Raw genomic sequence first — 13146 nt, 5'->3', positions numbered from 1 at the left:
GCACATGTGAGGATTGAGTAAGTGCTACAAGTTACATTGCAATGCCCGGGGAAGGGGAAAGTGGGAGGGGCTTGAACAAATGGCACTAAATAAAGTGTATCGGCAGTTGGACTGCCCTTTATCAAAGTTAAAAAAAAGGAAGGCCAGTCGGGACAAAAAAACACGTCCGGACTGCAAATTTTGGCAAAATTTGGCTGGTGGTAAAGTTCACGTGGATGTGCAAAGGTCAAGTGTTAAGTGGTTAAAACAGGGGGCGGAGCAAGTTGAAAATATTTGAGGTCGCAGAAAATTTCATATGTGGCGACATTATTTTAAGGGTTACGTTTATTTTTAGTGTGGCCCGAGTTGTGTTCGTTTATTTTTATAAATCAGTTTTTTTCTACTTTGGTTGGGCCTGCGAGTAATCAAGTGCGACTTTTGCTTTTCTTTGTCTGTCATGTTGTTGTTTTGTAAGTTATCTGAAAAATTATGATGTTAATAGATGCCAATTTAACCTGTTGTTCTCCATGTTACAATTGTTTCTTCCTGTTTTCTGACCAAATAAAAAAACATAATCTCCCCAAAAATGCGTCTTATACTCCAGTGCGACTTAAATACTGTGTATTCTTTATCTGTCATGACTTAATAGTCTGAAAAATGATGGTTAGATGCTAATGTTTGGCCACTTCTGAGCCGATCCTCCAAATGACAAAATGAAGTTATTTCAACAGCATGTGGGAGTTAAGGCAGTATTTCACTTGGATGACATTTTTCATAAAGGCACTAGGTTATTTTTAACAGTTGGAAGGATTTTGAGTCGTTTTGGTTGTTGGGGAAGATGACCCAAATCGTGAGCTGAGCACAAAAGATGGGGGAAAAAAAGGTCATACCTGTGAAGCAAAGTGCCAATGAGGCAACACAATTCAGTCATAGGCCTGGGCGATAAATTGATTATGTGAATTCATTTGAAAAATAACTCGTTTCTGTTGTTATTTTTGCCAAAGAGAAAATCTAGCAATAGATTCCGCTTTAGTCCATTGCATTTGGGGGCTAACAGCACAAATAGGGGGAGAGAAAAAAGATATTTAAGGCTGAAATTATTTACGTTACATTTGACAATTATTATTATTTCTTTTTAACCCTTTGTCACGCTTTTGCGCTTTTGTGTGTGGAAAAATACATAAATCAAACTTTGGGTGATATTCTTTGAGGCCATATCGCCCAGTCCTATATCAGTCATTTTGAAAACAAAAGATTGTACAAAAAACAAATAAAAAAACAAACAAAAAAAACGGAAAGGAGCTGCCATTATTAAGGTAAAACAAGGCCCACAGAAGGCTCAGCAACCTCAGTGAAGTGTCACCCAAACAAGCTTTTCCTACGTTAGAGTAGCAACGTGACACTTTTTAGCTTTTGGAAGCTACTTGGATGTGATGGAGAAAAAAAATTTAAAAAGAAAAACTACAGCAGTACCTTGAAAGAAAACCCTGTGTGTGAGGCAAGACAATATCTGAGCTGAGGTAGGCTTAGAGAGAGAGAGATGTTTCAGAGACCAAGAAGACCAAGATCAGGCAAATGAACCAAGGTACCGCGGCGAGCAAACAAGACGCTCCAGAAGAGAACGAACGGGGGCACGCGTACGTGGAGTCCCACTTCATGAGGGTCCGCAACCAGACCGTAATGGACCATTTGCCGTGTTTGGACATCAAACTCCAGATTGTCACGTAAAAGCATTGGAACGGCTGCGGGTAGGCTTTTCTTTCTCCGGGGGATTTGAGCCAGAATGGCGACGTGATATTAACGGTCCATTCTGGAAAGGGGGATGCTAATGTAAATCCTCGACGTTGGTAAAGCAGAGCGACTTTGCGGCAGAAGTCGAGAGCACGAGCAACAAAGAGACATTCATTGTGGCTCCTGTGTAGCAGCGTCATTTTTTTTTCGGGGAAATGGGGTCTCACACACCGGACTCTTCTTCAGATCCTGCGAACAAATCAATCAAATTAATAATAGGAAAGACAAGCCAACCAACACGCTAAATTTCTCTATCTTGTGGTGAGAATATTGTCTCTGTATGGTAAGTATATACTTGAATACGGAAATGCATTTTACAAATAAGGATGCTTTAAAAAATGGTAATAAAATTGAGAATATTTAGAGTATTTTGTAAAGACGATGCTATTTTAATTAAAAATGTAAATAAGGAAAAAATGAAAAATATGGATTAAAGTGAATAATAAAAAAATAATTATTTAGAAAATGAATGTTATACTTACTTTGCTTATAAAATTGTAATAAAATTGAGAATATTTAGAGTATTTTTTAAAGACAATGCTATGTTAATTAAAAATGTAACTAAGGAAAAAATGAAAAAGATGGATTAAAGTGAATAATAAAAAAATAATTACTTAGAAAATGAATGTTATACTTACTTTGCCTTAAAAAAATGGTAATAAAATTGAGAATATTTAGAGCATTTTTGAAAGACAATGCTATGTTAATTAAAAATGTAACTAAGGAAAAAATGAAAAATATGGATTAAAATGACTAATAAAAAATAATTATTTTAAAAATGAATGTTATACTTACTTTGCTTAAAAATGGTAATAAAATTGAGAATATTTAGAGTATTTTGTAAAGACAATGCCATGTTAATTAAAAATGTAACTAAGGAAAAAATGAAAAATATGGATTAAAATGACTAATACAAAATATTATTTTAAAAATGAATGTTATACTTACTGTATGTGTTCAAAAAATGCATAAAAATGAAAAGGAAAAATGGAATATTACAAATAGCTGCAATGCCTGGCTTTGGCCTCAAAAAAAGGTATTGATATAACGGGCTGAAAAAAAACAAAAGAAAACAAAATAAAAAGACAAAGTCAAGACCCACCCTGATTGTGGTATATTTTAGGGCAGTATAAACAAATGTCCGCGTTGCGGTCTGCGGCGACCCCGCGGTGGAACCGGCACGGAGGCCTCTCCATAGAGGTCCTAGTCCCAAGGAGCTGAGGCTCGGAGTGGGCCTCCTGCACCCGCTTCTGCCACACCAGATGGGCGCCGGCACAGCAGGGCCAATCGTCTATACTTCCCGAATCCAGGATCAGGGGTACGGGAAGGATACCGGGGTGCAGTTCGGGGGGGGAGCAGCAAAAGCCCGAGCTTTGGCTGAAGTGGACGCGGACGCTCCGATCGTCCTGAAGGTCCAAGCTCTGGTGAAAGCGAACCGAGGGGGGGTCTCGCGCGCCGGGAGTGCGTCCCTGGTGGCAGCAGTGGGTTTGGATGTGTAAGGGGATAGAGGACACCAGGATGGAAGGCCCCGGAGACTTGCCGGGGTCCTGATCCCGAGGGTCCGTCCCTGGTTTGGCCAGGTGGGAACACTCGCTTTTTTTGCACTGGCACTGAGCGGGGGGGTCGGATAATTTATCCGACGGTGGGGGTGGAGGTGCCGGTTCGGCGGCGCCGGCGGCGGCGGCGGCCTGCTCCTCGTCGGAACCTCTGCTCGGGGCCCGGCCGCGGTCCCCGTCCTCGTAGTGGTGGTGTCTGTGGCGGTGGTAGTGGATGTGGCTGAACACAGTTTGAGGCGGATCCTCGGGGCAAGCCGCTTTGTTCACTACGGAATCCAAAGACCTGGGCCGGGCCTGGGCTTCCGCCTGGGCCGAGGAGCCCGGCCCGTAATACACCAAGGGGTCGTAGTCGCTGCTCAGCGAGCTGCGGGAAGTGGACCAGCTGCCGTAGACCCCCTGCAGGGACACGTCGGTGCAGTTCAGCACCGAGTCGCTGGAGGAGCCGTGGCACGGCCCCGAGCTGGAGTCGCTGGCCGGCCCGTCGGCCAGGTAGCCGCTGCGGTCCGTGAGGTAGCTGGCGCCGGAGCAGCTGCCCTCGTCCAGCCGGCCGTGGAACGGCATCCCGCGCAGTGGCGGGCCGGCGGCCGAGGGCACGTAGTGCGCCCTGGGAGCCGAGGCGCTGCGCTGGGCCGGGCAGGGCGAGCGGTAGTTGTGGCAGGACCGGCGCGGCGCGTAGTGGTGAGAAGAAGTCCTGCAGTTGCCGCCCACCCTGTGGGCTCTCCGGTGACCGTCGGCGGGGAGGTGGTAGCCGCAGGAGACGCCCGGGGGCCGGCTGGTCAGCAAATGTAACGTTTGGCCGTCCACGGGGGAGGAGCTATTGTAGTGGCCCACCGACGGGTACGAGCCCGAGGGGATGCGGGGATAGTGCAGCCTCATGGAGAAAGGGATGTCGTGCTGGGGGAACGGGCGGTTCCGCGGACTGCCGTAAGCCGGAGGCTCCAGAAAACGTTGTTCGGCGCTGGACTGGAGTCTGCTCCTCTGGCCGTGCCTCTCCACCCCTGCGGGATTGCAAGCCACGGTCACCAACACGTGAAAAAACAACAACAAATCATCGGCGTCCATTCTTACGGGAGAAAGTGATAAACTAGGTGAACCTTCCGTAGGGCATCCGACTTACTACCTTCCGTGATTGAAAATTAATTCATTTCAAAATCTCCAAATATCATTAAAACGGTGCCAACTCGAATTGGAATGTCCGTATAAAAATGCAAACTACAAAAAAATGTTTGTTTAATTGAATTGAATGCCTTTATTGTCATGTCAAGTTAGTTAACGCTTCACCGTAAAGTGCACCTATAAATGAGGGATTTCTATACAATAAAAAAATGAAGTGACTAAAGTGGCGTGGTCGCTATGGTGTTTTTGTGCAACTATGCATCATGATTATTTATTTATTATTTATCTTTTCGTTTGTTGTTGTTATTTGTGCACTTGTCTCCTTATTTATGTTCTTGACTACTTATCATGTTGACTACTTATTTACTTATTACCTATTTCTTTATTTATTATTCACTGAATATGAATTTGTTTGTTACTTGTTATTTGTGCACTTTGTGGTAAAGTTTAAATCTCATTATACTTGTATAATGACAATAAGAGCATTCAATTCAATTCAAGTCAATGCTAGGACCAAAAACATTCTACCTGGACTACACTGGAAAAACTCTTCTAGCTAGAACATTACCTCATTGGCTGCCACTAAAGTGGGAGGGTTGGCATGGCAGCGAACAAGCCTTGCCAACCTCTCACTTCAAATAGATCATCTCTCGCTGATAAACTCACTAAAATTCACAGCAGAAGGATGAATAGAGCCACGCGATTGGATGTTTATCACCCTCTGGAGCACCTCAACATTTTGTGTCCAGACGCAGAAATGTCCGCCCGCCTTATCCTCTCACCCATGATGTTGTGCATGCACAGAGGGCAGGTGCGGTGCTGCTGCAGCCACGGATCGACGCAATCTTTATGAAACTCGTGAGCGCAGGAGATGATCCTCAGATGCTTGAGTAGGAGAAGAAGAAAGAAAAAAAGGAGAGGCACACGTAAGGACATAGAAGATACGTCTTGCGTACACGTGTCTTGGTGATGGATTCCTCTTACCTGGCCATCCTGAAACTCCTCCAGGCAGATGGCACACACCGGGGTGGAGTTGGAGCTGCTCGCTGAACCCCAAGCCCCACGGGGGTGCTGCAAGCCTGAACAGCCCTGAGAGATGTAGGTTTTGGTCTCTAATCGACTGATAGCCCGCATGGTCTGTTGATGCACCGAGTCCTGCGTCAAGACGACGAGAAAGTTACCACCAGAAAATTACACCAGACGTACAAAGTAGTGCTGGGCGATTTGACGATATATATTGCCAAAACGAAACGGTACACGGTCGATTGGTCGCCGGTCTTTTGGTTGCCCGGAAGGTAAGTGATAATTACCATTTAAATCGTTGCTCAAATTCCCTAAATACAAACTGTGAATTATTATTTTGTCATACTTAATGCCCTAGTCATTATTAGGCTAAAGCAGGGGTCTGGAACCTTTTTGAAAGAGAGAGCCATAAACAATTCCTATTTACAAATATTATTCCTTGAGAGCCATAATCACAATTTAAAAGTCAAAACACATGAAAATGTGCGATTTTTTTAGTCATTTTACAACTTTTAAAGTACAAAAAGTATCTTAATTATTTTGACAACATTGTTTAGCCGTTGCTTATCAATGAATGTCAATGAGTTCAATGAGTATCAATGAGAGAATGAATGCAGAAGACTAATGAAAAAAAATTCAATGCCACAGTGCCGATGTGACGTTCCTATTGGTGCGTTAGGGACTCTTTTCTCTCACCACCGGTTTCCATATTTTAGCTCAGAGCCATATGCACCCATCAAAAGAGCCACATGTGGCTCCCGAGCCATAGGTTCCCTACCCCTGGGCTAAAGAAAAGCTCCAAATTTGGACTTTTATTGTGTTTTGTTGGAGAACTTGTTAAGACCCTGACTGACGTAGCTTCTTAAAGGGACAACGCATGTACATACAAACTCTTATACTACACTCACACTTCGGCTCATTGAAACTGCTCATGGCCATTGTTGGCTTTTATTGGTGTGTAGACCGTGTTGTTTTACCTTGTTTTGTCGCCGGTCTTTTGGTCGCCCGTTGTTGCGGTCCAGGCGACTAAAAGACCGGCGACCAATCGACCGCACACGAACGAAACATATGCTCGTCAAGATTTGAGCGCCAAATTTGTCATTTTGGGTTTGTAAGAGATACGTTGAGATGATTGAACATTGCTTACCCAGGTTCGATTGGTCTTGCACTTGTAGCGGAAAGCGAAGATGAGGATGATGGTCAGGACGGCCAAGACGATGGTGAGCAGGATCCCCACGTCGTAATGTGGCTGATAAGAGAGCAAATACTGGTGATGGTGAGATTCCCACACGACGTGGTGCAGCTGCGTGCGCTTTTGGGAGTCAACGCTTACCCATCTGGGCTGTTCCACCAAAATCTTGATACTAACTTCGGCCTCTTCATTCTTGTTGACCAGAGCCATCAACTCCTCCGCATCCTCGGCCTCCACTAACACCACCGGGCGGGGAAGATAGTCGGTTTCTCGGAGCTGCGTAACAAAACAAAACAAAACAAAAAAAAAACATTCAGGAATTCCACTCCGCTAATCATCTTTGTTTTGACATTCGTCCAGGCCCCGGCGCCTTCGCACTCACCTCGGCGGCCGCGATGACATCATCGCTGACATCGAAAATAACCGCCTCGGCGCCCTTGTCCAGTGCCATGTGAGCCTTTAAGAGAAAATACACCACGTGAGTGACGCAACCAGTGTCGGGATTGAGAAATACTAGTTTTTAGTCTTGTTATGTATTAACAGGGATGTGTATTCCAAATCAATAACATTGATGCCAATGATTTTGTTTCGGTGCCATTATGAAGATCATTCCAGTTGATGACATATTGTGAAATATTTCATTACTAGCATCCAAATATTCTCACATTGCTCAGGTACTTAGAAACACACTAATGGCACTGCATCGTCACTAGGCGGCAGTCACGAGTGCCTCACAACATGAATATGGGAAAAATGTGCCACACTCCCAATTTGCCAAATGATCCAAAACTTTCTCATCACGAGAGATTGTTAGATGATCAATTAAAATACATTTTAAATGAATAATAATATTTAAAAAAAAACCTTCATATTCTGCTCCCCAAACAAAAATTAGACTTTTTTTTCCCCTCATAGTATTTTACTCATTCCCCATTGAACAAAATTCATGTAAACAAAGTGCAAAACCTGTGTCATCAATATCTTTTTCTTTCTCCCTATTTGTGCCGTAGCCCCCCAAAACAAAGAGTAATCAGCTATTGAGGAAAAAATAGTTTTAAAAAAATCATCAGAAATAAATACATTGGAATTCATCCCTAAAATGGATTTCTCACGCAATCCTAATCAGTTTTTAATTTAACGCCTTTCACTCTGATAGTAATTCCTTGAATATCGCGGACAATGGACCCATGACCACAAGAAGACAAAGGACTTGGACTAAAACTCCCATTTACTAGGTTTTTTTTAAATGTATATCACGCGTAGAGGAACTATTTTCACTGTGAGCACACTATTTAAAGTAGTTATTTTTTTCAATAAATCCATTATATTTAGATATTACTACATTACAGACTTTGACATGCTTATAGCTGTAATATTTAATAAATATACACTTTTTGATCATTCTACTTGTGTACTTGTATTTCTGGGGGGGTCAAGCTTAAAACCTTAAGTTGATAAAGCCTTGCAGTTAGTTTCTTACCAAATTGTGGAATGCGAGTCCATTTTTAGCAAGGAGTAGTCTCAATTCTCGACATGTTTAAAAACATGACATGTCTGTTTAGGCAAGGAATTTCAATCAGAGAAAGCTTTCTTGTAGTTTAACCATATAAAGCAACTTGGGAGTCCTCCGTTAGAAATGTGATGTACAAAAATCCATGGTAGCTCGCTCGCTTAAAATGCCAGCACATGTGGCGTCAAACAAAAGCACGGACGTCCAGTCCCGTCTATGGCAGTTAATGAAGCAATCACAGAGTGTGAGCGAGAAAAAAAGCATCACTCGGTTGACCCATTTCACAAGTTAATGAAAAACCGAGTTTGTGGAGCGACGGCGTTGAACTCCGAACATTTTTTAACACTTCAAAAAGGGAAAGTTAATACATGACAAGCGAGGAACAAACGCTTCCTTTGTGTACATGCCATGTCACAAAGCGACCCCTCTTCCACTCTCAACCTTCTAGCAAACATAAAACACATTTGGAGTGATTACCGACTAAAATGACATCGATTCCGTGGACTAACAATTTTATTATTTTACGGTGAGATAAAATCTCTTTGTTCAACCAGCGCAGTAATTGAAAGACAAGCAGCCGTGAAGGAATCTTCATTCGCTGCCACCCTCCCAGTTTAAATGGATTGGACATGCACGATGTGGCTTTTACTTGATAGGAAGTGCAATGTAAATAGAAGTGAGTTAGTTTAAGACGCATTATTGGGATTTTTCTCATTTCTCTACTTTAGAAACCCCAAAAATACGTGGATAAAATTGCCAAGTGATTTTGTCTGTCTTAATGATTTGATTTGGTGATTCTTAATGATACCATTTACTTTGGTTTGCTCTGTACTTTGTGCTTTTGCTTTGTTGTTCTGCGGCCTTTGCGACTGTACTGTCTAACTTATAACTATGCCGTTTCTTGCTACTGTCACAATGAAATTTCCCGAATACGGGATGAATAAAGTTATCCAATTCAATCCATTTGACCAAAACGGAGGTTAAACAAGGTTTTGGGAACATACTCATTGACTTTATGCGATAAAAAACATTTTAACGGGTTCCAAAACTTATCACACGTAACCTTTCAATTTTTCTTTCTTCTTATTTGTCATTTCAAAACAATAAATGCCCGGCTTTATTTCGGACACATCATTCTTTTTCCCGGATTGACCGCAATGACTCTTTGAAGATGTATATTTCCCATCTTTTTACCTGTCTAGTTAGTCTATTCCAGTGCTTTCCCCAATGGCTGGCTTGTAAGAAGTTAAATATAATCCCTATAATCATGTAATCAGATCCCTTAAGCGACTTCCGGCCGTGTCACTCAGCGGAGACATATGGGAGTGTGTTTGTGACCTCTGTCTAATACTGACAGGCAGTAAGGCCACAGGCATGTGTTATGATATGCCCTCAAACTAGCCACAGTTGCTCTCAACTGTACGAAGCAATTTGAAACATTTCAGTCTGTGCGCGTGTTGGACCGCAGAGAGAAAATGGGAGATTAAATGATAACTTCTGAACCCCGGTAGGAAACGTACAACCATGCGGATTGACGTCGCAGACCCGAAGGACCAATTCCTATGGATGTTATTACACAAATTGTTGATTATTCAAACATATTGACGACGTTAGCTCCGTTGGACAGCGTGCAGACTAATGGCAAGTGATTTAGAAACTAACCACAAAAAAATTACACTGGAGAAAAAGGAAGTGTAGGCAGTGGTTTGCAGCAGGAGTGCATCCAGAGCTTTGCCGCCCCCTGCTGACGGGTTTCTGTCAGTATGATGGAGAACTTTAATCCTTGAAAGCATAGATTTATATAATAGACGACAGGAGCAGCTTTAAAACGGTAAATATGCTCACTGTCGTACGACGTTAGCCTCTAACGTTATTATCCGGTAAAAATGGTGTTGGCTCCGACGTTAGCCGCTAATTTCGGTCGGTCCGACTTAAGAGTGCGCTTCCTTCCGTCGTGAGGATTACAAACGGAAGCGTGTGGGCTATACACTTGATTGAACCGAGTCGAGATATATCTCTGTAAGTGACAAGTGCATGTGTGCCGGCCGAGCGACGTGAGAGAACAACGTGTCTCTTTGGCACGGAGCAACACGCCAACTCTCCTGGAAGTTTGATGACCTTGTGTTTACGCAGTGTATCTGCTGTCCCCTGCAGCTGTTTAGTCTTCTCACCAGGACACAACACAGGAAGTTATTGTATGCCCATTCAAAACAATAGTGGATTGTGGTTGCCTTTTTTTTGCCAAGTAAGCCATTTCAACTTTTATAAGCAATCAAACACAAATTTCTCGCATATTGACCGCCTCCATGTATAAGCCGCACCCTTAAAATGGTCTTGAAATCCTTGAATTTTACAATTTCTCTTGTATAAGACGCCCCTGGTTGACAATGTTTACTTCCATATTCATGGTTTTAATAGGGAGTACAAATGTGTTACTTTGAAGGAAAAATCTTAAGAAAAATCATCGCACGTAGTATTTCTGAGATACTGTATAGATCATTTGCTGGATTGCACATTCCATACGGTTCATTTTTTTCTTGTATTTCATTCATAGACGTCAAAATCAATATTGTTTAGCGGTATATCTGTTTATCTTTTCTCTATTTTGAAATAAATGACCGTATCGGCCGCATTGTCCTTCGTTATGGCGTTTCGTGCATGTCAAGTCTCATTTGTGCGCATATAAGCCATACCCTTGATTCAGTCATCATTTTTTCGAGTTACAAAAACGGCTTATATGCGAGAAAATACGGTCGGTCACGCTTCTCATTGCGAGTACCCCCACATCATTTAGCGCATGGGCAAATTATACGGTGGAATTCTACGTGTGGCGCGATGGAGTGAGAGTGAAGGAGGGTTCGGGCGGGGGGGAATAAACGAGAATGGGAAGAGTGAGGCGTGCATGCTATGGTGCTGCAGTTGCATTAAAGTATCTAATGACAGAGTAGAGCGCTGCCGAGGCCGACTCTCCCTGCCCTGTCATTTCTCCGGAGCGGCTCGGCACATGGGAAGCATTACTGTGGCCCAGGGACACGCCGCTTTGCTAAATGAGGAGCAGACAGGGGTGTGGGCGGGTGGTGATGATAGCAGGGTTAAATGGCATTGAAAACAGGTGCAGTCTGCATTTATGTTGTGGACATTGTGTTTGACAAGGCATCTACTTTAATGTAAAGAATGTGACCCACAAGGGCTCCTGCACTGGAACATAAATAGGAAATAACTATTGTTTTTGTTTTTTTCTTGACAGATTTTGAGCTCCCTCTACAGTTGAAAGTAACGCAAACCATGTGTGACATCACTGGGCTGGTCAGCGATCTTCATATAATACAGTAATCCCTCGATTATTGCGAATTCACTACTTTGCGATGTTTTCCGCTATTAATTATTATTTTTAAGTTGATAAAAAAATGTGAAAATCCATGCTGAAACTCATAAAAGGAAGCCACTCTTGCCACTACTCAGCACTGAAGAAAAAAATCATTAAATTGGGGTGACCCTACTTTTCGATTATCGCGGCCATGTCTGGTCTACATTACCCGCGATATTCGAGGGATTACTGTAAGTCCCATGTTTTGCATTGGTGGCCTTTTTTACTGCAAGACGTAGAAATAAAAATGCAAACAAATATGATAAGAGAGTAAACCCGACTTTTAGCAGTTGGGAACTCAGTGAACTCTGCATTTTTAATGCAAAGTACCAACAAAAACAGGCAAAACCACATCAAGACACCCCAAAAATCAAAACAAATTCAATAATAATAACAGAAGCAGTGTCAATTGTCAATTCAGGGCCGAGCCGTGCATTTATAGGGGTATTTAGTGACTTAATCTACTTCGCAAACACCACTTTGCAACGTCAACTTCAAAATTTTCTTAGGGTATTGACGCCGAGGATAGGTTTTTATTTGCTTGTCTAAAAATGTTACAAACGTAAAATCCCTGTTCATTTAGCCATAGAAAAATGGCTGGGAGTGAATGAGTTAAATTTTCAAGGTTTTAAAAGTAACAAAAGGGTGTGTAGTCTACGAAGACGAAATGATTTATCGTATATGCAAATTCAGTAATCATATGGGTCACAGTTGAAGGCTATGCTTGGCAACAAAGTACAAATAATTACTTATCAACTGTAAATGTCAGAGTGACGCTTTCATCATACTTTTTCTTGTCTTCAAACTATTACACACGAATGCACGGTTGACTTCCACAACTTGCCGTTGCAGGAATGATTTCCATCATTCAAATAACAATCTGTTCCTGTCATAGTCAGTGAGTACATAAGTAAGCCATTTTATGACATGAACAATTGCTCCTCCAACGATGACGTTCTTTCTGCCTGTAAAAATTAGTTCTCATCCCTAAAAATCCCTTTGGCACAAAATCCCAAATTCCCTCTCAAATGATCCTTGAAGGGCCCAAATTAAATGAATTTAATTTGTAATATATTTATTTATGATGATTTGGCATTCCTCCGACTTCAAACGGATCGGACGCCTATGGCTATTGTTGGCAGTCTCTTCGTTTGCTCGATTCAACGATCATTTTCAATCACTTCCCGTTCATTTTGGGGGCATTTCTGGGTCGCTTCCTGTTGATTTTGGGTCACCGAACAGAAAGCGGTCCAGGAATGTGCCTAAAGGAACAGAAAGTCAACAGAAAATGACCTGTAATTGCCCTAAAATGAACAGAAAGTGACCGGTAAATGCCTTCGAAACTGGGAAGACTGGATACGAATGCTCTGGTTTGAGTGCCATTGACGCCCAGTCCAGTCAGTCGATTGGACGTCTAGTGCCGCCGATGAGGCCCTTTTCTAGGTTAACAGAGTATTGCGATTATATCGCCATTTCGACACATATAATCGTCACAGCTCAGGTGTGAGTGAGTGCGTGACAAATGATCACGCTGTCCTGGATGTGCTCGGCATTGACTGAGTGGCAGTTGAATTGGATGAATGAGGGAAAGGTGTGGCCCTTCAGGGGATCC

At 42.6% G+C, this 13146-nt stretch overlaps 1 protein-coding gene and 1 long non-coding RNA gene across 3 annotated transcripts in view; one reads left to right on the top strand and one right to left on the bottom strand.

The window, feature by feature from the left end:
• rnf43 (ring finger protein 43) overlaps positions 1-13146 on the bottom strand; it is a 56879-nt gene that overhangs the window by 433 nt on the left and 43300 nt on the right. Inside the window, exons 3-9 of one of the 2 annotated variants that reach the window (XR_013298096.1) lie at positions 7040-7114; positions 6799-6933; positions 6613-6714; positions 5427-5597; positions 5225-5327; positions 2719-4324; positions 1-1959 (exon numbers count right to left, since the gene is read on the bottom strand). The exon at positions 1-1959 is cut by the window's left edge and continues 433 nt beyond it. Coding sequence is in view for 1 of the 2 variants with exons in the window: in XM_077592214.1 (XP_077448340.1) it covers positions 1934-1959; positions 2873-4324; positions 5225-5327; positions 5427-5597; positions 6613-6714; positions 6799-6933; positions 7040-7114 (2064 nt within the window). In the remaining variant the exon portion in view is untranslated. The remainder of the gene's footprint in view (positions 1960-2718; positions 4325-5224; positions 5328-5426; positions 5598-6612; positions 6715-6798; positions 6934-7039; positions 7115-13146) is intronic. The other variant, XM_077592214.1, reaches the window with a different exon arrangement.
• LOC144068037 (uncharacterized) lies at positions 4911-11495 on the top strand. The gene is made up of 4 exons (XR_013298097.1): positions 4911-5368; positions 5451-5737; positions 6617-7135; positions 11415-11495. It is a non-coding gene; the product is annotated as an uncharacterized LOC144068037 (long non-coding RNA).

The sequence above is a fragment of the Stigmatopora argus genome, chromosome 22 (genome assembly GCF_051989625.1).
Source record: "Stigmatopora argus isolate UIUO_Sarg chromosome 22, RoL_Sarg_1.0, whole genome shotgun sequence".
In the NCBI taxonomy this organism is placed as follows: domain Eukaryota; kingdom Metazoa; phylum Chordata; class Actinopteri; order Syngnathiformes; family Syngnathidae; genus Stigmatopora; species Stigmatopora argus.
The sequence above is the reverse complement of the archived record's forward strand: the minus strand, read 5'-3'. Positions and strand labels throughout refer to the sequence as shown.